This window comes from Rattus norvegicus, chromosome 7, assembly GCF_021556685.1.
Source record: "Rattus norvegicus strain SHRSP/BbbUtx chromosome 7, alternate assembly SHRSP_T2T, whole genome shotgun sequence".
NCBI classification, from domain to species: Eukaryota; Metazoa; Chordata; class Mammalia; order Rodentia; family Muridae; genus Rattus; species Rattus norvegicus.
Window position 1 is genome coordinate 121308820 of NC_141540.1, and position 27579 is coordinate 121336398.

The window sequence follows — 27579 nt, forward strand, 5'->3', positions numbered from 1 at the left end:
CAACACTACCACGGGGGCCCAGAATGTTTCTTTTGTCCCATCCTCTCTGGCCTTAATAAACTGAGAGGCACCCACTCTTAATACACTACCCAACTTCAAGCTCAAGCTGCCCCTTGATGCTGTGCTGGGGAGTTACTAGTGCAGGGAACACCCCGTTCTTCATTGCATAGCTGTGGAAGGGGTTCTTGACAGAGCTGGCCTCGGTGTGACTGTTGAATTTGCCTTCATTCTCGTTTCCTACTGCTGATAAGACAGGGCCACCTTTCTGACTGTGGGAGGCTTGAGGCTTGTAGGTAGCAGGGAGTTGAGGGGCAGGGACCCTGTCAGATTCGTCCCCCACTGGCCTTTGGAACTCTGAAGACGCCTGGAATCAGTTCGAGTGAGTGTGGCTCAGTGAGTGTCAGAGGTCCCAAGCTTCCACAGAATCTCACAGGAGACAGGTTCACCTTCTTCCAGTTGAAGCCATTAATCATTAATCTCTTCCTCGGATTGCCCAGTTCCTCTCTGGCCTCTCCTGTTTTGAAGGTCAAACCCTGCCCCTCTCCTCAAGCTCTATCCAGCCTCTCACTACAGAAGTGGGGAGGGTCTGCGTCTGCCAGGCAAGTCTTGGTGTCTTAGCTCCATGTCTCCTTTCCTCTGAGGAGCTATGGGCAGCTGGGCCAGTACATGCCGTGGCATCTGGCAGATGGAGATCCTGACACACAGACGGGGAAGGGGCTCCTGCCTGTGGGCATCCTGTTTGGTTATTGGTTTGTGGGATGTTTATTGTGTTGATGTTAGAGTGTGTTTTGGGGGACGGGGTTAGGACTTGGTGGTTAAAGCCTGCTGGGAAGTTGAAGAGTCAGGCTACCCAGCCAACTGCCTGGAAGTCCAGGGCCTTTGAGTGGTCTGAGCTTGGAGACTGCCTCAGGGAGGTGGAGGCTGTCCTGCGGTGTAGAAGTGGAGAGAGAAACCTCTATGAGTGGAGCATTGCGTGTGGAGCCGGGGTTAAAACATGGTGGCCCCCGTGAGTGCTTAGAACTCTGGCTGGCCGCCTTCAAAGCTCAAGTCTGACTTATATCCACCACAGAGGATGAGGGTTGTGGCCAGGCCAAAATGGGACTGCTAGGTAGTGTAGCAGCTGCTTGAGGATCTCCTCTAGGCTTCTAAAGTCTCATCTGTGGTCAACCACACAGATCTCTCAGTTCCCCTGTGGAAGGAGAGCTTCTGTGCCACACTCCACCGTGGAGCTGTGGGTACTAAGCTGGAGGCAGAGTTCTTACCCTGGGCTTGTCATCCTGGGTCCCTCTACACAGAGATTTTGGTCCAATCTAGCACTTGGGAATGAAAGACTGGAAAATAGAAGAGGATTCCTTGACTCTATAACAAGTGGGAGAGCAGCCTGGGCTACATGAGACCCTGTCCCAACACAAGTGCACACAGAGACAGACAGACTGACAGAAAGAAAGGCAGAGAGAGAGGAGGAGAGCTTGCCTGCATGCTATGCACATCTTTTAGTTGTTATCTTTGGTCTTCTGAGAATATCCCTTGCGGGTAGGACATAGTCTTCTAGGATGAAGGTTGTGGCCAGAGACTGCGTAGAGCTCAGAGGAGGGAGGTCTGAGGTTGGTTACCTGCACTTGGCCATGACAACTCCAGGAAGGGAAAAGGCAGGTGGTGCTTCCTGCCTCGCCCAACACCTGGCTCCTCAGAGAGTAGGGCTGCCCTCCCCCCTTCCCCCAGCTGCCTGTTTGCCTATTTTACAAACAAGGAGACCTGAGGCCTGGGAAGAGGTGGCTCCAGGAAGCCATTCCAGGTAGACAGCTGTGCTGGCATGGACTTGGCTGAAATCAGTTCGTGGCTACACAACTGATAATCTTGTTTGTCCCTGGACACCAAGGAAGGAATCGGCTGCTACAAAAGCCAGAAGCTGGGACTGAGCCGAGGGCCTCCAAACAGGTACCATATGGTGGAATGGTGGGCAGAGATGGCAAGTAGGGACCCAGGTAGTGACCCTGTACAGGTGGAGTGGTGGAGAACATAAGCCTCAGGTAAGGTAAGAGGACGAGGGCTTGTCCTTTGATTCTGTGCCTTAGCCTCTTAGCTGTAAGTAGCGGTGAGTGGCCGGGGGCAGGATGCAACATGATCTACTCTGAGCAGGTTTCTGTGGGTGTCTCTGGGTGGTCTTAGGATAGGTCCCCGGACCTCTCACACTTGCAGGTCACTGGAGAGCGGTGGGAGAGGTTTGAGTCAGGCAGGCAAACGGTAACACTTGAGTAGCCGGATCACTTGGAGCCTTCTGCCCATGGCCTGAGTTGCCAGCGGTCAGGACTGGGGTAAAACACAGAGGGAAGGTGTGAGATGTAAGCAAGGAGGTTCCTGTGGAGGGGCACGGACCAGTCATGTTAGGGGCAGCACTGTGTGCAAGTGTCCTGTCAGTCCTGTGAAGCCCAGGTTTTCCTAACTTGGATGTTCTCTAACTTCCTGACGTACCAGTGACTTCCCTTCCCCACATCAAATTGTGGGTGAGTTGACAGATGGTAAGGATGTCCAGGATGGCAAGTACCTGAGGGTAGAGCTGAGGAGGCGCTGGCTGTCTCTTCAGATCTTCAGAGAACTTAGGGCTTTGTGAACTGTGGTTTTAAAATTGCTGCAGCCAAGCCTAGGGAGGTACCATGGGCGCTCACACTGGTTGGAGGCAGAGAGATGCATGGGTTGAGAACTGCAGATGTCAGGCTGCTATCAGCCAGCTGTGTGTCAGAGCCTCTGTCCTCCAGAGGGGAGGGAAGAGGGTGGCGCACAGCGTCTGGCAGCAGACAATACTCCAGGAGTCAGCTGCCGTGAACAGAAGGATGAGGAAGGTGCTATTTTCTGGGAGGGATGACCCAATTCCGCTCTCCCGCAGTCTGTCCTCCCCTCCCTGGTTAGAGGGCTTAGCTATATGTGTCCTCCTCAGAAGACTCCCGTTAACCCTCATGCTCTCCTCAGCTTCCTCATCTCTGTCCCTCTGAGCTGAGCTCTTTAAGGGTTTTTGTTAAAAAAAAAATAATAATAATAGACTGTTTTTCCTTTCCCAAGTCCTGCTCCGAGAATGATGGCTCTGAGATTAAATATTTACTAACAAATGTCTAGGCCATAAACTTTGGCTCATTCCTCCACTAGGTCATAACTTATTTAACCCATTTAAACTATTCTATGTCTACCATTTGGTTAGTTAACCTCTCCTTCTTTCCTTCAGTCCCAGCCTGCTTCTTCTCGTCTCCCTCAGTGTATCTCCAAGGTCGTCCGCCTGCTGGTTTTCATTCATCTCCTGGTTTGTTTTTTTGTTGTTTTGTTTTATTTTTTGAAAGATGTATTTATTTTTATTTATATGAGGACACTGTAGCTGTCTTCAGACACACCAGAAGAGGGCATCAGATCCCATCACAGATGGTTGTGAGCCACCATGTGGTTGCTGGGAATTGAACTCAGGAATTCTGGAAGAGCAGTCAGTGCTTTTAACCCCTGAGCCATCTCTCCAGGCCCTTGGTCCATTTTTTTGTCTTATCTCTTGTGGCTCTCCCTGAGTCTCTCTTTTATCTCTGTTTCCTAGATCCTCTCTCTTGTGGACAGTGTCCCAACTTCTATTTTCTACCTTAGCTCATTGGCCAGTGGCTTTCTTATTGACAGCTGATGTTTCTAAGAGATTCTTTCTAGTTTTATCCTTCTGTCTGACCTCTGCTGCAACGGCTCCCAGGTAGCCATCCTACCTATTCATCCTCCCATACCTGTACCCTAGACTTTAGTCCCTGTGTCCCCCTTGGCCTTGGATTAACTTCCCTGTATCCCAGCCAGGTCCAGACTCTTCTGCTTTGGGCACTTCGATGGCATATGTGGAAGGTCATGCTTCCTTGCTGCCGGAAATCATGAAGGAAGGTCATATTTCTTTTCTTTTCTTTTCTTTTTTTTTTTTTTTTTTGAGCTGGGGACCGAACCCAGGGCCTTGCGCTTGCTGAGCTAAATCCCCAACCTGGAAGGTCATATTTCTGAGAGTAACACATGACTCATTCTTTTGGTTTATCCACATCTGCTCTGGTCTGGGCCACCTCCTGTCGACCTCTGGCTGCAAAGGGGCTTGGAGGGACCCTTTTCCCTTCCTGACCTGTTCTTTCTGGAATGTTGTTCCCCTTGACCATCTGCAGGTCTGTGTGTGTGTGTAGTAGTGAGGGCCCATTCATCACAGGTCCATATGGGGAATCTATCTGTCTCTCATTTGCCCTGGGATCCTTGTTCCTCAGACAGCTAGAGGGTGAAGACCCATCCCCACACTCTAGGCCTGGCTATGATGAGAAACCTGAGTTTGACCTCCTGTATGAGTTTGGTCAGGTTGCTGACCTTCCGTGGACTCCATTGTTCTGTTGATGGAGACACGGTAAGGCTAGCTGTACTTCTTTTTCTTTTCCTTTCTCCTTCCTTCCCTCTTTCCTTCTTTCCTTCTTTCCTTCTTTCCTTCCTTCCCCAAAGAAAGTTTCTCTGTGGGGTTGGGGATTTAGCTCAGTGGTAGAGCGCTTGCCTAGGAAGTGCAAGGCCCTGGGTTCAGTCCCCAGCTCCGAAAAAAAGAACCAAAAAAAAAAAAAAAAAAAAAGAAAGTTTCTCTGTGTAGCCCTGGCTGTCCTACAACTCACTCTGTGACCAGGCAGGCCTCGAACTCAGAGATCTACCTGCCTCTGCCTCCAAGTGCTGGGATTAAAGGCATGTGTCACCACCACCTGACTTAACTGAGGCTGGCCATTTATTTTAGGCCATTCTCATCATGACATGACAGCAGGCAGATATGGTGCTTAGTGTTCTACACCCAGATTGGCAGGTAGCAGGGCAGGTCAAACTGGACTTGGTTTGAGCCTCTGAGACCTCAAAGCCCAACCCCTAGTGACACACCTCCAACAAAGCCACACCCACTCCAACAAAGCCACATTCCCTAACAGTGCCATTCCTTATGGGTTCTTTCAAGCCAACACATTCTTGTCTGTGGTCCCCAGAGGCTATATCATCAGTCCAACTTTAGAAGTCCCCAGAGTCTATCAAAGCCTCTGACCCGTTTAAAAGTCCACAGTTCGAAGTCTCTTCTGTGATCTCTTAACTGTAGTCCCCTATAAAATCAAGAGCAAAAAGCAGACCACGGGCTGGGGATTTAGCTCAGTGGTAGAGCGCTTGCCTAGCAAGCGCAAGGCCCTGGGTTCAGTCCCCAGCTCCGAAAAAAAAGAAAAAAAAGACAGTAAAAAAAAAAAAAAAAAAAGAGGGGCTGGGGATTTAGCTCAGTGGTAGAGCGCTTACCTAGGAAGCGCAAGGCCCTGGGTTCGGTCCCCAGCTCCGAAAAAAAGAACCAAAAAAAAAAAAAAAAAAAAAAAAAGCAGACCACACATATATGATATTCAGCATATGATGGCACAGGATATACATTACCATTCCAAAATGGAGAGAAGAGAGCATAGTGAGGAAGTGCTGAACCAAAGCAAGATGGAAAAGCAGCTGGTTAAACTCCAAGCTCTGCGTCTCCATGTCTGATGTCAAAACATCCTTCAGATCTCCGACTCCTTTCAGCTATGTTGACTACAGCACACTTCTTTCTCTTGGGCTGGTTCCACCCCTGTTAGCAGCTTTCCCCAGCAGGTATCCCACGGCTCTGGCATCTCTAACATCTTGGGGTCTCCAAGACTACCTGGGCTTCACACAATGGATTCTCTAGGCCTCCATGCAAGGACACCCCTGTCACATGCTTGGCTTTGGTGCCTTTCTTTAATCATGGAGGGAGATTCCGTAACCCCTTTCTCCTGCCCTTGACTCTAAAGCCAGAGCCACATGGCCAGTCTGCTGGGGCCTGATTACATCTTCACTAGCTTTCTGGTTTTGATGGATTCCTTCACGGCTTAAGCTTGGCTGTTCTGGGACTCCATCTGTAGATCATGTTGGCCTTGAACTCAGATATCCAATTGCCTCTGTCTCTGGAGTGCTGGGATTAAAGGTGGGATTAAATGCCTAGACGGTTCTTTGTTTCCTTTTCACCAGGTAGAAGCTTAGCTGGGTGCAGTCTTGCCCTGAGGTCACCTACTCCCTTTAGTTCATTAAACATCAGGATTCTCTTTAATCTGTTTATGTCCGTGAACACAGGATTTTAGTTCCATTCCACTTCCTAGTACCCCCTTTCTCCTCAAACTGTGCACTTCCTACTTTTCCTTGCTCAGCTTGCTCCATTTCGTTATCGATCTGCCTAGGAGTGACCACTAGTAAGCACACAACAGAGTTGACACTAGGCCATTTTGAGAATTCCTCTGCCGAAGCAATTCATCCAAAACTCTTCAGTTTGGCCTCAGGCGGATTTTTTTTTTTTGGGGGGGGGGGATAAGGGCAAAAAGCAGCTGCATTCTTCACCAAAATATTACAAGAAAGGTCTTTGGGCTACATAGCTGAAATTCTCTGAAACCTCTTCAGTCAGGCTCCCATAGTTCAAATCACCCTCAGCACCGCCATCTTCATGGCTCAAAGCCTTTCCACTGCTTTTCTAACCCTAAGTCCTTCCTCTAAACAAAAGAATGATCAGGCCTATCTATCACAGCAATGTCCCAGCCTCTGGTACCAACTTCTGTCTTAGTTTTAGGGTTCCTATCCCCATGAAGAGACACTGTGACCATGGCAGCTCTTACATAGGAATCCATTTCATGGGGCTGGCTTACAGTTTCAGAGTTCAGTCCATCATCATCATGGCAGGAACTGTGGATGGCAGGGTACTAGAAGACCTGGTGCCGGAGAAGTGTCTGAGAGTTCTACATTCAGATGGACAGGCAGCAGGAAGAACAAGAGAGCCACACTAGGCTTGGCTTGAGCATCTGAGACCTCAAAGCCCGCCCCCTAGTGACACCTCCAACAAAGAAAGCCACATTTCCTAACATTCCTTATGGGCTCATTCCTATGGGGCCATTTTCTTTCAAACCATCACAGTTACCTAGACTGTACTGGACTAGGTACAGTCTGCTAGGACCTTAGCCCACAACCATCCCACACTCAGGTCTTTCCCTTCACTCGGGCTGGCTGTTCCCTCATCTGCCCCCATCAATCTAGCAGGGCCAGTATAACCAACCTACCTGCCTCTCTGCCTCCATTCTCTCTAGGCTGATCAGTTGCAAGCTTAATACAATAGTGCCCAGTGCATGTAGCTACAGGAATTACTTTGTTCCTCCGTTATCAGAGTCAGGTTCCTGGGCTCAGTAACTGCATGTGATGAGTAGCTCTTGTATTGGACAGTGTAGTCCAGGTCCATTTCCATTGTCACAGGGAGTTCTGTTGAACAACAATAAGGCTGGCCATATGACCCATCCTCAGGTATAAGCTGACCAGGTTCACCCTGCTTACTGCCTCCTAGAGCCTGTGGCCAAGGTCTGCCTCCTTCCTAACCACGTAGGATGGAGTGTGGGTCTCAAGCCCTGAAGGGCAGTGGGTCTGGACAGGTGAGTGAGTCCAGCTGCTTTAACCCCCTTGAGCCTCAGTTTCCTCATGTGTAAAATGGGAGTGTAGGCTCTACCTCAGAGGGAGGAAGGGGAAAGCATGTAGAAGTTTCCTAGCTGGTGCCTGGCATTTATATCAAGGCTGTGGTAAGTGGTACGTGTCACTTTAGCATGAATTAGGCAAACCACAGGTAGGTCATGGAAATCGGGGCTCTCAAGAGTCACTGCTTCATTGGCTCACAGTAAAAGCCATGAAGGCTTCTGACCACAGCTAGCCTTTGGTCATGACTAATCTGCTTGCCTCTGGCAACAGTAGAATTGTCCTTTGTCTCCACTGCTGGGTAGGGAGTATGGGGGAAGGTCAAAGTCCTGGCAGGGCAGCTCTCTCAAGGACTTGCCAGCCCCTTCTGTAGAAGAGTTCTGAGGTAGCCTGCAGGATGCTGAAGTCAGGCTAATGAGGGCTTGGAGGAAGGGAAGGAATCAGTCAGGGTGCAGATGGTTGTGGGGTAGCAAGATTGAGAGCTGTCAGTGAGCTTTTTATTCTGGAACTAAAATAGCCAAGGGATCTCTATGGGATCTAGGTGGTCTGGTCTGGTCTGGGCACCCCGGAGCACAGGTTGGGCAAAAACTGCCCTCCCTGTAGTTTTTTTCACCTCCCTGACTTTGATGGTTTTGCCCACATAAGGCACAGTGGCAGTTGTCCCATGGTAAACAGGATGGCAAAGACCATCCAAGCAGGCAGGTGTCCTTGACAGCTTTGACAACACCTTTTCCCCTGGAGCAGACTTTTCCCCTCTGGGTGAGCCAGGGAATGGACTGGGTATCCTGGGCTTTCCTCAGCCCAGATATTTGTGTTTATCCTGGAGCAGGACCCCAGCCTACAGCCCCACTAGAGAGTACTCAGATCTGTCTATTAGCTACCAAAGGATGCCTGGCCATCTTGGCTTCTGTTAGCTTCATTTCTTTGCATGATAATGTGTGATTGTTGACCAGCTTCTAGCACCACTGACACCAATCCCTTCCAGACATGGGGAATAACTCTATGCTGTGTAACTGTTAGCATTTTTTTAATGAATGGAGACTGCAAGCCATACACTACAACAGCCTCTTTAAAATGCATTTCCATTGGACACCAGGTAAACTCATTATAAGTATGACCGCCATCATTAGTGGGCATGTGCTGTACAATGATTGGAAAAGCTGAAGATTCCTGTGTAGCCCCAGACAAATCTTGCCCTCCCTGGCTCCTTGTCTCACAGAAGTGCTCTGGGCACCTGGCAGTGAAAGTTCGTGGAGCAGGGCAGAGTGGCAGTCTGCCCTGCAGCCTAGTTTGCTGCCCTCTTTCATTGTGCAGTAAATTCCTGGTTTCAGACATTAAGCCTGAACCCTGTTCTCTCACTGGCTCGTTTTGCTTTCCAAGTGTTTCTACCTCTATCTGCAAAGCCAACTCTGCAATCTTTTCTAAGATAAGAAAATTGAATGAACCTTCAGAGTTTCGACTTTCCCCCCAATCTTTCTCAAAATGATATACATGAAAACTATGAAGCAAAACCAGAAAACCCCCTCAGGGAGCAAGGCAGGCAACCACCCAGTTGCAGTAGCTGCTATTTTTACTCACCTCCTTAAACAACCTTGCCAACCCATCAAAACTTGGTAATTCCTCTACTACCTTAGAAGTGAAGTTACCCCTTAAACCTAGGCCACATTGGGCACCACCTCTATGCTTAGATTTTTTTCTTTTCAAAACCTACCTTAGGGTCCTTAGATGCTTCAATCTAGCCCACCGGTGAGAGGTAGAGGAGAAAGAAGGTTAATAGGGGGCTGGGGATTTAGCTCAGTGGTAGAGCGCTTACCTAGGAAGCGCAAGGCCCTGGGTTCGGTCCCCAGGTCCGAAAAAAAGAACCAAAAAAAAAAAAAAAAAAGAATATGAAAAAAAAAGAAGGTTAATAGGGAAAAGGAGGTTGTAGACCTGGTTAGAAATAGTTCTTCAGGGGTGTTTCTACTCTTCATTGTCAAGATACCAGCAGTCCAGTTCAATAGCAAACAGCAAACAAGAGTCAGTAAGTAGCAACAGCATGATGCAGCAGAAACAGCAAGGCTCTGCAGAATCAGCATGAGTCAGCAGAAGTGGCCAGAACCAGTTAGAATGCCACAAGAAGTTCTTTGGTGTATTTTTATGAAGTGAAGACTTGTGAAATGTTGCACGGTGTAGCAAAGCAAGAGTATCCTCTCACTGTTTGTGGGGTTCCATTTATATTCTTCCTAAACACCACGTGTCTTTTTTTTTCCTCAGCAAAACATCACATGCCCTCTCACAAGACAGTTTCCAGAAAAACATCAAGTGACCCAACTAAGTTGTTAAAGAAACCAGAAATTTCCACTTCAGTTATGTGGCTGGGTGAGTGGCTTAAGTACCCCAAGGCTTCTGTTTCTTCTAAGCAAGCTGATCTCCACCAGGCTTGGCTCTGCTCTGGAGCCAATCCCTAGTTTTTCTCAGGCATTTGAAGCAGCAGAGCTTGGCACTACAGAGGCTATCTTAGTTATGGTTTTACTGCTGTGAACAGACACCATGACGACCAAGGCAACTTTAAAAAAATAATATATATATAAAACTGTCTTCAGACACACCAGAAGAAGGCATCAGATCCCATTACAGATGGTTGTGAGCTATTATGTGGTTGCTGGGAATTGAACTCAGGACCTTTAGAAGAGTAACCAGTGCTCTTTTTTTTTTTTTTTTTTGGTTCTTTTTTTTGGGGGACCGAACCCAGGGCCTTGCGCTTCCTAGGTAAGCGCTCTACCACTGAGCTAAATCCCCAGCCCCGTAACCAGTGCCCTTAACCATTGAGCCATCTCTCCAATCCCCAAGGCAACTCTTTTTTTTTTTTTTTTTTTCTTTTTTCTTTTTTCTTTTTTTCGGAGCTGGGGACTGAACCCAGAGCCTTGCGCTTGCTAGGCAAGCGTTCTACCACTGAACTAAATCCCCAAGGCAACTCTTATAAGGCCAACAGTTAATTAGGGTTTGCTTACAGGTTCAGAGATCCAGACCATTATCATCAGGGTGGGAGCGTGGCAGCATCCAGGCAGGTATGGTGCAGGAGAAGCTGAGAGGTCAGTCACATCTTCATCTGCAGACCTCTAAGAGAAGACTGGCCTCCAGGCAGCTAGGACTAGAGTATTAAAGCCATGCCCATAATAATACACTTCCTCCAACAAGGCCACACTTCCTAATAGTGCCACTCTCTGGTCCAAGCATATACAAACCATCACATTCCATTTCCTGACCCCCACCCCCATAGGCTTGTTCAAACATATAAGTCTATGGGGGACATACCTAAACATAGTATAACACAAAATACATTTAGTCCAACTTCCAAAGTTCCCATAGTCTGTAACAGTCTCAACAATGTTAACAAAGTTCACAGTCTCTTCTGAGATTCATCAAATCACTCAGCTGTAATCCCCAAAGCAAGACAGGGAACCAGCTGGGCATACTTCAAACTCTGCATTTCCATATCTGATATCAAAGCAATCTTCAGCTCTCCCAACTCCTTTTTCATTTTTTTTTGACTGCAACAAACTTCTTTCTCCTGTGCTGGTTCCACTCACTGTTGGTAGCTTTCTTCAGCAGATAGCCCACAGCTCTGGCGTCTCAAACATCTTGAGTCTCCAAGGCAACTTCAATGTTACAAGCTTCTTGTTTCAATGTCTGGGATCCACACATAATCTTCTGGGCTCCTCCAAAAGGCTGGTGTCACTTCTCTAGCTCTGCCCTCTGTAGCACTCTAAGCTCAGGTTGATCGACTCCACTGCCACTGCTGTTCTTGGTGATCATCCCATGGTACTGGCATCTCCAATACACTGGAATTTTTCTCTGCAACTAGGCTTCACCAAGCCTCTCATAGGCTCTCTTCATGATGCCAAGCCTCCTTTGCAAGACCCATTCAGTCCTGGGCCATCAACTGCAGTTGAGGCTGCACCTTCACCAATGGCCTTCCATGACCTCTCACAGTGCCAAGACTCAGCTGCTCTTCATGACCCCTTCATGTCTTCAAAACCAGTACCACCTGGGTGACTCTCACATTACCAAGTATAGCTGTAGCACTAAGTACAACCTTGGCTATGTCTGGAACACAGCTTCTTTGTGCTTTCAGAAAACATTTCCCAAAAGATTTCGCCTCAATGATGTTGGTCTTTTCTTAATCACCACCCACTAATTTCTTAGCTCTAGCTGACCAGCATCAATTGTCCATGTAGTCTCTTTCTCTTGACTCTAAAGCCAGAGCCACATGGCTGAAGCTGCTGAGTTTCGCTGCTTCCTGGAGCTGAAACATGACTTTCTTGTTCTATTACATTATCACCAGCTTTCTGTTTTCCAACTCCTTCACTGCCTAAGCTTGGCTGTCCTGGAACTTGCTCTGTAGACTGACTTTGAACTCATGCCTGTCTCTTAAGTGCCAGGATTAAAGGTGTGTCACACCACATCTGGATCTAAAATTTGCTTTGTTGCACGCTCACACCTTAAACTCAGAGATCTGCTTGCCTCAGTCTCCTGGAATTAAAGGCGTGCACCACCATGCCTGGTCCTATACTTAGCTGAGTGGGATCTTGCCCCAAGGTTACCACTCCCTTAATTCAACTTAATCTCCTTGAACACAAGTTTCAGCTCCATTCCACTTCCTGGTGCCCCTTTAATACTTGAACTATATATTTTATATTTTTCCTTTCTAAGCTTGCTACATTTGTTCAAAATGCTCTTCATGAGACTTAACCAGAGAATAAAGTTAATGCTGGGCTTTTTTGAGACTTCCTTTGTCAATGTAGTTAATATAAATCTCTTTTCCTTAGTCTCATGTAGACTTTTCAGACAAGGGAAGAAAGCAGCCACTTCTGGTTCTTTTTTTTTTTTTTTTTTTTTCTCGGAGCTGGGGACCGAACCCAGGGCCTTGCGCTTGAAAGCAGCCACTTCTTTACCAAAATACCACAAAACAGTCTCTAGGCCACATACTGAAATTCTCCACTGAATCCTCTTGGGCCAGGCCTGCACAGTTCAAATTGATCACAACAACAAAGTCTTTTATATTCTTAGTAGGATAGCCCACTAAGCCCCACTGCTTTCCAAATCCAAAGTCCCAAAATCCACATTCTTCCGAACAAAAGCATGGTCAGGCCTATCACAGCAATACCCAAGTCCCTGGTACCAACTTCTGTCTTAGTTAGGGTTTTACTGCTTTGAACAGACACCATGACCAAGTCAAGTCTTATAAAGGACAACATTTAATTGGGACTGCTTTACAAGTTCAGAGGCTCAGTCCAGTGTCATGGCAGGAGCATGACAGCATCCAGGTTGGCACGGTATAGCTGGAGCTGAGAGCTCTACATCTTCATCTGAACGCTTCTAAGAGAAGGCAGCTAGGACTCGGGTATTTAAGTCCACACCCACAGCGACACACCTACTCCTAATAGTGCCACTCCCTGGCCCAAGCATATACAAATCATCACAGAGGCTTAGGAAACTGGATGATATATGGGCCAGAGTGACCACTTGATCACTATGTATAGCCATGACCTGTGGAGCCCAACCCGATGTGTACTCATCAAGGAATGGATAAGGATGAGAAGTGAAGACACAAACCCAGTGTCAGCCTCTCTTTGAATCCTGAAGCCTCAGGAGTCTGCCTGTTGTTACTCCTGGGGCCATTAAGCTTTAAGTCAAGAGGATCTCCGTGTGTCTTCAGAGACCAGGGAAGGCTTGGAAGGGATGGATGTGTTGCCAGTTGGATGAGTGAAGACCAAGGCACACTGGCAGAACACTGGCTTGGAATGAGGGCGTAGGCAGTATCCTCCCTTATTATGTGTGGGGTGTGTGTATGTGTTTATGCCTGAGTGTGTGTGTGTGTGTGTGTGTGTGTGTGTGTGTGTGTGTACACATATGTATGTGTGCATACAGAAGCCAGATGTCAACATCTTCAGTCACTCTCCACCTTATCTTCTGAGTTAGGGTCTCTCATTAAAACTTGGACTTAGCTGGTTGGCTGTGCTGGCTGCTGAGCTCGCTCTGCGAATCACTTGTTTCTACCTTAACGGTTCTGGGGTTACAGGTACACAAAGCTGTGCCCAGCTCCTTACATCGATGCCAGGGATCAGACGTAGGTCTTCATGCTTGTGCAGCAAACACTTTTTTCATTGAGCCATCTCCCCACACACTGGGCAGAATTCCTACTTAGGGGCCTTTTGGAGCTAAGAGTAGAGACTAGAGATGCCTGGCTCAAGGTCCTGAAGCCTCGTGAGATACTCAAACGATGCTGCAGGGTGATCAGTGTCAGTTGCCTGTGGTAAGCAGCTCCCATTTGGCCCAGTCCTTTATTAAAGCCTTCCAGAACAAGGCACGTTCAGTGGAACATCTACATCCCAATGTCTGGCAGGAGACAACAAAGTGAGCATTTACAGAGCAGCCTCTGGCACCAGGCGCCCTAGAGAATGCTTCAACACCATAGCTTCTTCTGGTTGCCCATGGGGCTCTAAAAGAATATATTTTCATCCAAGGAGACAGGCTCAGAAAGGCAAAGAGACTTGCCTTAGAGTACACAGCTAATTCCCAGGCTTAACAGTAACCAGGAATGCACACCTACTGTGTGCCTGGGCAGGCTTCCAGCCCTTTCCACAGACCCCTGAAGGAGAAACCAAGAAACTCACAGGCAGCGTATGGATCTGCCCTTTGTAGCCACAGACTGTCTTGTGCCTCAGGAACTGCTGGACATGCAGATTGCTCACAGACCCCAGAAGCAGACAGAGTGCTAGAGGACCTTGTGCAAACCCTAGAATAGATTGGAAGGTAAGCACAGGGCAGACCTTAGCACAAAGTCGGGATAATCTTTAGAGCAGATGAACCAAGCAGAATTCCTGAAGGTGTTTCTGAGCTGCATTTTGCCTTCTTATTCCGCTCCATGCACACCCCAGTACTGCCTACAGTTGTTGGCCTGACCATGTTTCTACCATGAATCTGGTCCCTTCTCCCAGTTAGAAGAACCAGAGACCTCATTGCTAGCCCAGAGCTAAGAACACCAGAGATCCAGGCATCAAGGGGCAGGGAGGGAGGCAGGGTCATTGGGTGTCATACAGGGGAATAACTCTTAGGTCATGAACAATCTATACTATAGCAGAGGCCAGTCAGCAGGAGCTAGGACAAGGGCAGTCAAGGGAACACCAGATCCCAACTAAGATCCTGATCTGCTCAGGCCAGCTCAGGACCACGGAGAGCTCCACAGGCACCTCTGTCGCTAAGTGATACCCAGTGAGTGACACCTGTCAGGCTGTCCCCTAGAGTTGCTACTGCATGAATCCAATCACAACCTCCAGGGCTACTGGCTGGACTCAAGCTGAGCCTGACTCTGAGGTCATGGCAGGTCACTGTGTTACCCTAACAGTATTAAGAAACACAGGTGAGGGGAAAAGCTCCACCCTCAGCATGGAGGACACTGTTCAGTGGAATAGGGGTCTGGAGCAAACAAAAAGGGCAGAGACTGAATTCTTGTCTTCCAGGATTGGGGCACTTCTGCCCTTGGACCCCAGAACTCTTCATGCTCTGGCCTTGGGGCTCCAGGGCTCACACCAGTGGCTTCTGAACTCTCCAACTCTCAGCCTGGGAGTGGGAATCACACCAGGGTTCCTTGGACTTGGACTGGACCACACAACATGCCCACTAGGGTCTCTACTTTGCAGACACATGCCGCCATTTCACAGGCTAATCTCCGAAACCATGTGAGCCACTTCGCCCAATAAGTCCTCTGTGTGTCTCTCTTGTTGAGCCGTCTGTCTAGAGAACCCAACTCACAGCTGTGCCGCTCCATTTGGTCAGATTTCTTCTTCATGTCACTTTCCAATAAGAGCCAAGGAAAATGGTGTGTGCGAGGGAATAGAGAGGTAGAAGGGGGAGAGGATCTCCCTGGATCAGATTTGCCACTGTCCTACTGACACCTTCTTGGCTTGGCCTCAGCCTCCGGTGTCCAGGAAGCAGCTCATCTCCACCCTTTTACCAACTCAGCCAGGAGGCTCAGTCCCAGGGGCAGGGTGCAGCTGGCACAGTGGGTCCCTTGGGGCATGGTGTCACTCTCCAGCTCACACCTGCCTCAGCCGGCTCAGGCTTTGTCCGGTCTCTACAGCAGAGCCCCAACTCTGTTTCTCGTTGCTTTGAGACAGGATAGCACGTCCCTGGGCTGGAGTTTTGTTCCTGTGAACCCCTTACCTGCAGGCAGTCTATCCAGGGACAAATTTCAGGCTAAGAGCTGGCGTGGACCGAGCACATACTGACTGAGCTAGGCCCTTTGTGTGAATTTCTATACAAACGCTAACAAGACAGTGAAGCCCAAGGCCATGCACACAGCAAATGGCAGAGCTGGGGGTTGGGTGGGACCATCTGTACTTGTGTGAGTGACAGTGAATACCTTGAGAAGGTTCTGGGAAGCCCCTGAGGGATTATTGAAGAATTTTTATGGCTTTAGTGGGACCTACTATAAGCCTCTGAGCTCTAGGATCAGTCTCTGCAGAAGGGCCCCAAGGACTTTGTCCTCAGAGAGCTGCCTGCCTGGCCCCCAAGGGCAGTGGCTCAGCTCTCTGGAGGTCAAATCCTTCATCAGTTGAACTTGGTTCTCAGGCAACTCCTGGGATCTTTGGGTTCCCAAAGTCTGGAACATCCTGAGGAGCAAGGTAGGAGTGGGGTGGTGTCCCTAGGGCCTCCACTTCTGACAGTTGTGTGACAGTGACCTGTGCTCTTATCTGGATCTCTTATCTGAGGAAAGTAAGAGCTTCAGGCATGCTGCTGGGAGTCCCTGTTCAGGTCACTTCCCACCCCCCATGCAGACAGCAGAGTGGCTGCTACCCAAAGCCAGTCTACCTCCCATCCAGTTAATCAACACACCTCCCCGAGTTGACAGTTCCCTGCCACTCTTGTCAGAGCCCTCTGTCCACCGCCCTCCCTTTTGCCACCTTGGAAGGCAATTATGGAGGGCGAAGTCGAAGCAGGTGTGAAGGTAAGAGGATAACTTGCCAGAGTTGGTTCTCCCACCACGTGAATCCCAGTGATGAAGCTTAGGTCACCAGGCTTGGTGGCAAGCTCCTTTACCTGCTTAACCTTCTTGCCAGCCCAATCTACACCCCTGACCTTGGCCATGAACCCTGCATGATCTGGCTACGTCCTCCTATTGTTTTCCCTGACCCCAGCGAGGTCTGAGTCTAAGCCACAGATGCACAAAGCGAGTGGTGTGATTCTCAGTTTGCCAAAAGACGGGGAACTCGGGGAACTTGAGAAACTGCTGATCTGAGCCCTGGAGTCCCAAGGCCGGCAGGAGGAGAAGAAAGGAACTTCCCCAGGCTCTGCCATTTCGTTCCCTCTAGACCCCTTCCCATTGGTTGGTGTCCTCCCCTGAACAGAGGTTGCACCCTTTTCTCTCTGCCTTCCCAGTCAAACCTCCAGAAATACTCTCTTAGATGTTCAGTTCTCCAGATGTCCCTTAATCCAGTCATTTGACCCATCAGTTCACTGCTCAGGGAGCCCGTCTGGCCAGCCCATGAGTCTGTGCCTGTACCCACCTATCCTTTAATTCTGCTTCATTACTTCCCAGGGCAGAACTCTGTCCTGCAGGGTATTGTGTGAGTGATTCATCCCACACTGACAGGAAACTCCCCTGGGGCAGAGTTTGTCCCTGAAGGTTCTCAGTGGTTGGCTAGGTGTTGGCACATAGAGATATGGGCTGAGGTGACCATGGCGGCTGCCCACTGCATGTTCTCTGGGTGGACTCTGTCATCCCAATTGGGTTCAACTTAGGAGGTGGAATGGCTCAAGAGAGCTCTCTCACCAGCAAAAATGCCACCGCTGTCTCTTTTCAATTAAGTACCCTACTGATCAGTCAGCACTGTACACATTAGTTCATTCTTCTGCTAAGGTTTCTTCATGTATATGAGGCTGACCCGGGTACCTGCTTTGTGTTGGGAAGATTGTATGAGGCTGTGCACATAGCATGCTTAGGACAGAAACTGGTGTGAGGCATCAGGCCTCAGTGAAGCTTGGTAACAGCCGCAGAAACATTGCAACATGGTAACAAAGGCAGAAACATCGCAACATGGTAACAGAGGCAGAAACATTGCAACAGGACCATGGCAACAGGGCCCAATGTGCTCCTCAGTGTTAACTATACCTGGATCTCCTGTACTGTTGAGGGAGAGAGACAGGTTTGCCTGGGGACCAGCAGTCATTTTATGAGCTGTGACTCATCACGGTCATGGTGTTTTGGGCAAAGTCTTACTGTCCTTCCAAGTCTGTTTCCCCATCAGTAAAAACTGGTCACGGTGACCCCTTGAAAGGCCGAGAGACTTAACTGAGGCCCTGAGGCCAGATGCTTCTTTATCCCACTTCACATATATGCTGCTTTAGCCCACACAATATATTTGAGGCAGTGACAAAAAGATTAAAAAGAGAGGGAGACTCTAGATCGAGTATGGTGTGCCTGCTGATCACACAGCTAAGGGAAGATCCTGCTGGAGGTTTCCAGCCTGGAGCATTTGAGTGGTTGAAAGTTTACTGTGCTTACTTTGTACCTACTGTGCTCCAGAAACTCCATGCCCAGGTCCCAGGAGCTTGCTAAAGGCCAGGAACTAACTAACTTACTTACTTACTTTCTTTCTTTCTTTCTTTCTTCCTTTCTTTCTTTCTTCCTTCCTTCCTCCCTCCCTCCCTCCCTCTCTCTCTCTCTCTCTTTCTTTCTTTCTTTTTCTGGAGCTGAGGACCGAACCCAGGGCCTTGCGCTTGCTAGGCAAGCGCTCTACCACTGAGCTAAATCCCCAACCCTTCTTTTTTTCTTGTCTGTCTGTCTGTCTGTCTGTCTATCTATCTATCTATCTATCTATCTATCTATCTATCTATCTATCTATCTTTTCTTTTTTTCGGAGCTGGGAACCGAACCCAGGGCCTTGCGCTTGCTAAGCAAGCGCTCTACCACTGAGCTAAATCCCCAACCCTCTATTTATTTATTTTGACACAGGGTTTCTCTATGTAACCCTGACTGTCTAAAACCCACTCTACACCAGGCTGGCCTCCAACTCTCAGGAGGCAGAGGCAGGTAGATCTTTATAAGTTCGAGGCCAGTCTGGTCTATGTTGTGAGTTTCAGGACAGGCAGGGCTAAACTGTGAGACACTGCCTCAAACAGCCAATCAGGCCTGTTGACCCAGACCTTTAATTCCAGCACTCTGGAAGCCGAAGTGGGCAGATGTCTTTTGAGATCAAGGCCAAGCCTGGTCTACACCGCAGTTCCAGGCCACCAGTCAAAGCTATACAATGAGACCAACAAAACAAACAACAAACAAACAAACAAAACAAAACCAACAAAAAACCCAAACAAACAAACGAAAACCCAACAAAGCAAAAACCAAAACTAAGCAAAACACACAACAGCATTAACAACAATAAATGAAAAAAAAATAAACAGACTGGTTTCTGGGTGTGGACAATCAGAGTGGATTTCTTTGTTCTTGGCTTAAGACTCACAAATCTCAGCACGTTAGACACTAGGTCCAATCCAGTTGTTTTCCTGACTCAATAATGAATTGAAAAGACTTTCAAGTTAATAGGAATAGATCTTTCCTTTCCTTTTAAATTCCACAAAACACGCCCAGCCTTTTCATTTCCTTTGCTTTGCTAAATGAATCTCTGTACTCACGAGATGTGGGAACTAACCACTTGCTATTCATTGGCACCATTTAATTTCTCAAATAGCTTCTGGTTGTGGATAGAGATGTTGGTCTATCCACTCGGCCTCTCTACTATTTTTTTTTTTTTTTGGTTCTTTTTTTCTCGGAGCTGGGAACCGAACCCAGGGCCTTGCGCTTCCTAGGTAAGGGCTCTACCACTGAGCTAAATCCCCAGCCCCAGGCCTCTCTACTATTATTCTACGGAGAGGAAACAGACACCAGCGTGTCACTATTAACGAAACTCCATTATTTCGATTTGATGTTATTTTGGTGGAGTTTGGTGTTGGGAGTGCCACCCGGGGCCTCCAGCAGGCTAAGCATGTGTGCCTCTCCCTCCCCCCCAGCCCCCCCCCCCCCCCGCACCACCCCTAGCAGAGAATGTATTTCTTTCAGAGTTGTTAGACTGCACGTGGACGAGCTTGTGCAGGGAGCGCCTGGGACAGAATCTTAGCCTTTGGCATTTGTGGTCATTCTTTAAAATGCTCCTGTCAGGGCAGAGGATGGAGCTCAGTGCCTGAGCACGCACGGCCTGTTATCAAACCCCAGAAACTCAGAAAAAGTAAACCATTCCTCTCATGGTTCTTTTCCCAGGTTTCCCCACTCTACTGTCCCCCCCCCCCCCCCCCCCCCGTTCCTGACAGCTTCAGGGTGGAACTGAAAGATATGCTATCTATAGGTGTTGGTGACTGTGCACTCCTTTGATCCCAGCACTGGGAGGCAGATTAAATGTGGACTTTTAAACTCTTACTTGTGGAGAAAGCAGATTGTAGGCCCCAGTTAACAAAAATAAAGAAATAAAGGGAGGAATTCCAAACTCTGAACTCAGAGTAGCTGTCCTCAGTTGGAGATCATTCTGCATCTAGAGAAGAAGAGAGGAGAGAAATTTAACTCTGGTCCAATTTTAGTTTAAAACTAGTTGGGCTGGGTGCAGTAGTGCATGAAAAGCCTTTAATCTCCAGCCCTTGGCCCACAGAGGCAGGCAGATCTCTGTGAATTTGAGCCCCTCTTGGTCTACATAGTGAGCTCCAGGACAGCCAGGACTAATAATAGAGACCCTATCTTTAAAATAAAAAATAAATAAAATAAATAAAATAAAATAAAATAAAAAAATAAAGTATAGACCTTGTCACAGCGTGCGCTCCCCACCCTCTCTCTCTCCCCCCTCCAAATGATTTTTTTTTAAATATTTTTATTCTGTGTGCATTGGTGTTCTGCCTGCATGTATGTGTTAGGGTGTCAGGCTCCCTGGAACTGGAGTTACATTTCAAGCCTCCACATGTGGGCTGAACTTGAACCTGGGTCCTCTAGGGAAGCAGCCAGTGCTCATAACCTGTGAATCATCTCTCCTGAGTCATCTCTCCAGCCCATATTCACGGGTCACTAGTAACCGACTTAACTGCCTTCCTGTGATACACAGACATTAGAGGTGGAAGGTCTGAGGGTACCCCCTTGTTAGAGACAAGAACATAAAATTAGGAGGCCATCCCAGAATGGGGAAGGGTGCTGGCAGCTTAATGAATGCACTTTCCTAGCCTTTAGAATTTGGCCTGATTTCTGACCTTGATGAGTTGGTGGTCCTTAAAACTCTTAGTCTCTCAGCATTTTTCTTTTTTCTTTTTCTTTCTTTTTTTTTTTTTTTTTTTCTGGAGCTGGGGACTGAACCCAGGGCCTTGAGCTAAATCCCCAACCCCTCTCAGCATTTTTCTATGAAAATGTATTGAAAAGGTTTGGTTGGTTCCTTCACATACAGAAAGAAAGAAACAAAGAGAAGAGAAAGGGGAAGAAAAAATATAAAAGGAACAGTAGCCTAGGGCAGGGCATCAGCAAGCCGCTAGACAATTGGCAGCTGCTTCACACCCCACCCTCTACCTATTGGAGCCTGACACCCTCCAGGACAATTTCCCCCTGGCTGCATTTTGCTCCAAGAGCCAAGCCTAGCCCTGTTGAGCAGTTGGTGGCTTCTGGTGGAAGAGCATTCTACAGAAAGGTGACGTGTAGTATCTCAGGGCTGTGGGAACTGGGATCACAGGGGTCTTGGTACAGTCAACTTTTTTTTTTTTTTTTTTGGAAACAGTGTCTTTCTATACAGCGTTGACTGTCCTGGAACTCATTAGGTAGACTAGGTTGGCCTTCGGGTCACAGAGACCTATCTTCCTCTGCTTTTTAAGTATTGTCAATTAAAGGTGTGTAACATGTGTCATTAAAGTCCTGGGACAGTGAACGTTTGGGGACAGAAGATGGGTGACTAAGTGCAGGACATTCTCACAGCTGACTGCAGCTAGAATTCCTCTCAAGTCCCCTTCCTAGGCCAGGAGTCTCAGGCTGCCCTGACTTTTTGCTCTCTCTATCTCCCGCAGGATGAAGATGAGACGCTACAAGCTTTTTCTCATGTTCTGTATGGCCGGCCTGTGCCTCATCTCCTTCCTGCACTTCTTTAAGACGTTATCCTATGTCACCTTCCCGAGAGAACTGGCCTCCCTCAGCCCTAACCTCATATCCAGCTTCTTCTGGAACAATGCCCCTGTCACTCCCCAGGCCAGTCCGGAGCCCGGTGACCCCGACTTGTTACGGACTCCACTCTACTCCCACTCCCCCCTGCTCCAGCCACTGTCCCCTAGCAAGGCCACCGAAGAACTGCACCGGGTGGACTTCGTGTTGCCGGAGGACACCACAGAGTATTTTGTGCGCACCAAAGCTGGCGGTGTGTGCTTCAAACCAGGTACCAGGATGCTGGAGAAACCTTCTCCAGGGCGGACAGAGGAGAAGACCAAGGTGGCTGAGGGGTCCTCGGTCCGGGGTCCTGCTCGGAGGCCTATGCGGCATGTGTTGAGTGCACGGGAGCGCCTGGGAGGCCGGGGCACTAGGCGCAAGTGGGTTGAGTGTGTGTGCCTGCCAGGCTGGCACGGGCCCAGCTGCGGGGTGCCCACTGTGGTCCAGTATTCCAACCTGCCCACCAAGGAGCGCCTGGTACCCAGGGAGGTGCCGAGGCGGGTTATCAACGCCATCAACATCAACCATGAGTTCGACCTGCTGGATGTGCGCTTCCATGAGCTGGGCGATGTTGTGGACGCCTTTGTGGTCTGCGAATCCAATTTCACCGCCTACGGGGAGCCTCGGCCGCTCAAGTTCCGAGAGATGCTGACCAATGGCACCTTCGAGTACATCCGCCACAAGGTGCTCTACGTCTTCCTGGACCACTTCCCACCTGGTGGCCGTCAGGACGGCTGGATTGCAGACGACTACCTGCGTACCTTCCTCACCCAGGATGGTGTCTCCCGCCTGCGCAACCTGCGACCTGATGACGTCTTTATCATCGACGACGCGGACGAGATCCCTGCGCGTGATGGTGTGCTGTTCCTCAAGCTCTACGATGGCTGGACAGAGCCCTTCGCCTTCCATATGCGCAAGTCCCTGTATGGTTTCTTTTGGAAGCAACCAGGCACACTGGAGGTGGTGTCAGGCTGCACCATTGACATGCTGCAGGCTGTGTATGGGCTGGACGGCATCCGCCTGCGCCGCCGTCAGTACTACACCATGCCCAACTTTCGACAGTATGAGAACCGCACCGGCCACATCCTAGTGCAGTGGTCTCTCGGCAGCCCCCTGCACTTCGCGGGCTGGCACTGCTCCTGGTGCTTCACACCCGAGGGCATCTACTTCAAACTCGTGTCGGCCCAGAATGGTGACTTCCCCCGCTGGGGTGACTACGAGGACAAGAGGGACCTCAATTACATCCGAAGCTTGATTCGCACTGGGGGATGGTTCGACGGCACGCAGCAGGAGTACCCTCCTGCAGACCCCAGTGAACACATGTATGCTCCTAAGTACCTGCTCAAGAACTATGACCAGTTCCGCTACTTGCTCGAAAATCCCTACCGGGAGCCCAAGAGCACTGTAGAGGGTGGGCGCCGGAACCAGGGCTCAGACGGAAGGTCATCTGCTGTCAGGGGCAAGTTGGATACAACGGAGGGCTAGGGCTGTGCAGTTTCACAGGGCTGGGCTGGCTGAGATGATGGCTAAGCCAGTGTTATCTTTGGCCTCCTCATTATCTTGGGGCTCTTGAGAGAGCCAGGAGTCCTTGGAGTTGGTCCTCTGGGCTCAAGCCCCCTAGAATTAAGGGTCAGGCCTTCCATCCCAAAACAGGAAAGAAAAAAATATTTTTTAGTAAAGAAGAGCAAGCCCAGATATCTATGCAGCACTTTTTGTCCCCAAGAGTGCTGTGGGAAAGAGGTGTTCCTGGGGAGCATGCAGTCGTTTTCTGGGACTGGTACTGGGAGTGCTATGGAACTTCAGCCTAGTTAAGAGAAGCCCACCTTTGACATCCCAGATTGTTGTCCTGTAATGGACAAGGAGGTATACCATGCCAGGAGTTCCCAGCATCCTGTAAATAAATGCAATGGGTCCAGGAGCAAGAAGAGACAGTAAGGAGGGACTAGAAAGCGTATCTGCTCCCAATCTTGGCCAAGAGGCTGGGGAAGCATTGGAAAATGGCACCCTGGAGAGAGAGCACTTTGCAGCTTCCTCAGACATGCTGGACCCAAGGAATGAGGTCACAGATGGCTGGAAGGGTGGAGCCGGTGGCTGTCAGTCCCTCTGCCTCTCTAAGGAGACACGCCTGGGGGGCTGAGGTTCCAAATATACCTTGATGACTGATCACTTTCCTGCTGCTGTCTTGTGGGAGCTGCTTTGATGGACTCTAGGAGTCTAGTTCTCGGGGTGGGACAGGAGCTGGACACCATGTGGACAGCCAGTATAGTAGGTGGGACAAGAGAAGGAGACGAACAGAGGCCCTATATCCTTCTCTCCCTCCCCATCACTGTCTGCTGGCATCCAGTCCCATTTTTACGACATCCCCTTCCCCAGGCCTGTAAGAGCAAGCTGGGGGCCAGGAAGGGACTACAAGTTCTTCCGGGGTCCAAGAAAGGACCTTAAGGTCAGTGGCATTATCAACCCATTCCTCTTAATTTGTCTTGGGGGGGGGGAAGGGTGCAAGATGTATTTGAGAAAACGTTAAGCTGCTATAGAAGCCCCTTGGCAAAGCAGCAATTACAGTAATACCAGCTTGTCACTAAGTAAATAGTGTAGAAAGAGACGGTCCAAACCCTGTTAGACAGTCAGTTTAGCTTCACAAACAACCTCCAGGTCTGGGTAGAGTGGCTGCACCTGCTCACATGGTAAGGCGAGGAAGTGTGGACTCTTTCCTGAGAAGGCAGGAGTCAGATGTGTCTGTTGCTTCTGATAGTGTCTTACTGGTCAGGACTTAGCTGCACAGCTACAGGTAGTTGCAAGGGAATCTGGGAAATGTAGTTTTGAGCAGGACAGCAGTGTGTCCGCCTCAGTTTGAGAGTTCTGTATTATTTACCCCAGCATCTTTACAGGAAGGGAACAAGTGATTGCTCATCACCCTGTTCTCTTCCTGTCTGCCCTGGGGTTGAGGTACAGTGGGGACTTGCAGGTGTATGGGAAGAGTGGGTGCCTTTTCCTGAGGCCCCTGATATTCCCTCAATACCAGTATGCCAGGGCTACCTGTGGAATGGTCCGTGTTTGTGCGTGTGTGTATATTTATGGGCATGGGTGCATGCTTGGTGTGTATTGTACATGTCTGTATCCATGTGTCCCTGTATAAAGATGATACTCAACGTGTGGGTGTAGGAGCCTAGGCTTGGCTGTCCTCTTCCTTATGACCTGGATCTCACGGTCTCATCTCCTATGGCTCCATAATATGCCTGAGGTGGGAAGTCCACGGCGGAACCTTGAAAGCAAGACTAGAAGGGTGTACAGGGTCTGTCTGTCTGTCTGTTTTTCAGTCTGAGGAATGGAATCTTCTAGATAGAGGGATATGCAGCTGAGAACCCACCCCTCAGCCCCCCTTGCCCCGCCACTTCCTCCCACTGCCACCCCAGCATCTCCTGGATGTAACTCTGTCTGGAGCAGTTTGCCAGGTGGTGGGTATAGTGTGGTGACTGCTCTGGCAAACAGGCATGGAGGAAGATGAGGGGCTCCTCTCCTCCCGTTGAGGGACATACCCCTGTGGAACCTCTCCTTCAAAGAAACTTCGTCTCAGGTTCCTCTTGGGGCTGAAAGGTGACCACAGAAGTCAGGGCATCCCAGAGACTTATGGGTCCATCTGAGCCAGGGCTCTCTCCTGAGATGTCTGTGGATGCTTCTGTGTGATACCTACCCCCTTGAATGAAATCTTTACCCCCACACTCTTGGAACCCCCAAGCTGCTTCATAGATGTCCTGTTTCAGGCATTTCAGGGCTCCTGCCCACAAGTGATCAATTCAGGGAGGGAAAAGGACACTGGGAAAGCATAGGTCTGCTGGGCTGGCCTTCCTTCTCGCACTAGTAATGGGGAGATAGCATAATAGTTCCAACTAGGCAGAAAGAGGCCTGACCATGGGCTGAGAGACCACCTGTGAGAGGTGGGACTAAAAAGTTTCACATCTAACTATAGCATACACTGGGAAGATGAGGGGCAGGGAACCCAGGACCACTCCCCCCGAAAATGAAGAGAAACTGAACTGAATGTGAATGTGGGCCCATTCTCCAGGAACCACTGGCCTGTGATCCCTAGACCCAAGGAAGCCTCTACAGGCATCCAGCTGGCCTCGTTCACCCAGGGGTCACAGTGGTTATAAGGGACAAGCTTGACGAAGCTTCGGGAACAAAGGTGAGATTCAGGGTGGGAAGGCAGGACTCACCCAAGCAGAAGGTAGGGCCCTGGGAAATGTGTAATTTAAGGACACCAATAATGATAATAGTATTATTTTTTTTGTAAAGGAAAATCAATATGTACATTCTGAAATCATTTTCTCTGTAAATGGTTGAATTTCATTTCACCCTTAAAGGGATGCTTAAAGGAGAAGATAATATTAATAATAAAACAGCTGAGAAGTCTGGGTGGTGTGTGTGTGTTGTGTGTGGCCAGTTTGCGGATGCCCCAGGGCAGAGATGGACCAGACAACTGCCAAATCTGGGCCTGTGGGGCACAAGGCCCTCATCAGGTCGGATTGTGTGGGGAAAAAGAAACTGTACATGGTCCCCTCACTTGGGGATGTGGTCACCCTCAACTTGGGCTTGTTTCCTACCTGTGGATGGGATTATAGACACGAGGCTGTTCAGTGGGAGGAAGAAGGAAACCTGGACCCTACAGGGATCTGGCATTCCACTTTTCTTCTCTCAGCACCAGAGAGCATGCTTCCGCCATTGGGTGCCCCTGGTACCCAGTGTCAGTCAAGATCACATTGCCGCTTATGTTCTGGACCTAGGAAAAGATTGTGACCTCTTTTTCTTCTTCTTTTTTTTTTTTTTTTTTTTTAGAATTATTTATTTCAAGTATAGGACACATTGTAGCTGTCTTCAGACACACCAGAAGAGGGGCATGGAATCCCATTACAGATGGTTGTGAGCCATATGTGGTCGCTGGGAATTGAACTCAGGACCTCTGGAAGAGCACCTAGTGCTCTTAACCACTGAGCCATCTCTCCAGCCCAGACTGTGACCTCTTCTCTGGAGTTGACAATCTTTGCCCTCAGGTGTTGCAGCAGTCACTAAGGCGTTGGAGCACAGAGCCTCTTGTCCCTGGCTACGTCCTAAGGATAGCCTGAGACAGGGTGGGTCAGACTTTTTTTTTTTTTTTTGGTTCTTTTTTTGGAGCTGGGGACCGAACCCAGGGCCTTGCACTTCCTAGGCAAGCGCTCTACCACTGAGCTAAATCCCCAACCCTAGCGGGTCAGACTCTTAAGCGCTGCCTTTGTGGGACAACTCTGTAACCTCCACAGGAGACTGAAGGTCCGGAAGCCAGAGGGTGACAGCAGTGGTAGTGGCCTGACACCTGAGACCAGAACTGCTCAGGTCTCTGGCCACACTCCCAAAGTTCAAAAGGAGCTGAGTGGATGCTTAGGGTGGGAAGGGACAATGAGTTCTGAAAAACCCAGGAAGTGAAGATGAAGACACCCAGCATGGCCAGGAGAGGGCGACAGTGACCCACTCGCTGGGAGGTTTTTCCGATTCTAGCTTGCGTTGGGGCATGTCGTCATTATCATCAGTATTTACAGATAATACATCTTTTTGGGTATTCCTTAACACTTTCAGCCAAGTTGTAGGCTGAAGAATCTCTCGATCATACCCATTTGATGAATGTGGAAAGGAAAACATAGACCAAACCTGCCTCAGATGTGGGTGGCAAGTTCCAGTTCCCGTATGATCTGAGAATGTCACTGCGGGACCTACACTTCCTGCAGGCTGAGGAGGGAAACAGGAAGAGACAAAGGAGAGGATCGGTACCATGACAAAGCTGCTAGCCAAGCCAGGCATGGGCCCAGGGCAAGGGACAAGGGACAGTGTCTGCTCTTCAGAGGTTGGCAGTCGTGCAG

At 49.2% G+C, this 27579-nt stretch overlaps 1 protein-coding gene across 12 annotated transcripts in view; it reads left to right on the forward strand.

Moving 5' to 3' along the window:
• The window catches only part of Mgat3 (beta-1,4-mannosyl-glycoprotein 4-beta-N-acetylglucosaminyltransferase), a 42763-nt gene extending 16662 nt beyond the window's left edge, over positions 1-26101 (forward strand). For 4 of the 12 annotated variants that reach the window (XM_087556038.1, XM_087556044.1, XM_087556048.1 and 1 more), the window contains one exon: positions 21559-26101. In XM_087556038.1, coding sequence (XP_087412164.1) covers positions 21560-23176 — 1617 coding nt within the window. In that variant the 5' untranslated portion in view covers position 21559 and the 3' untranslated portion in view covers positions 23177-26101. 12 annotated transcript variants of the gene reach the window in all.
• Positions 26102-27579: the final 1478 nt, after the last annotated feature.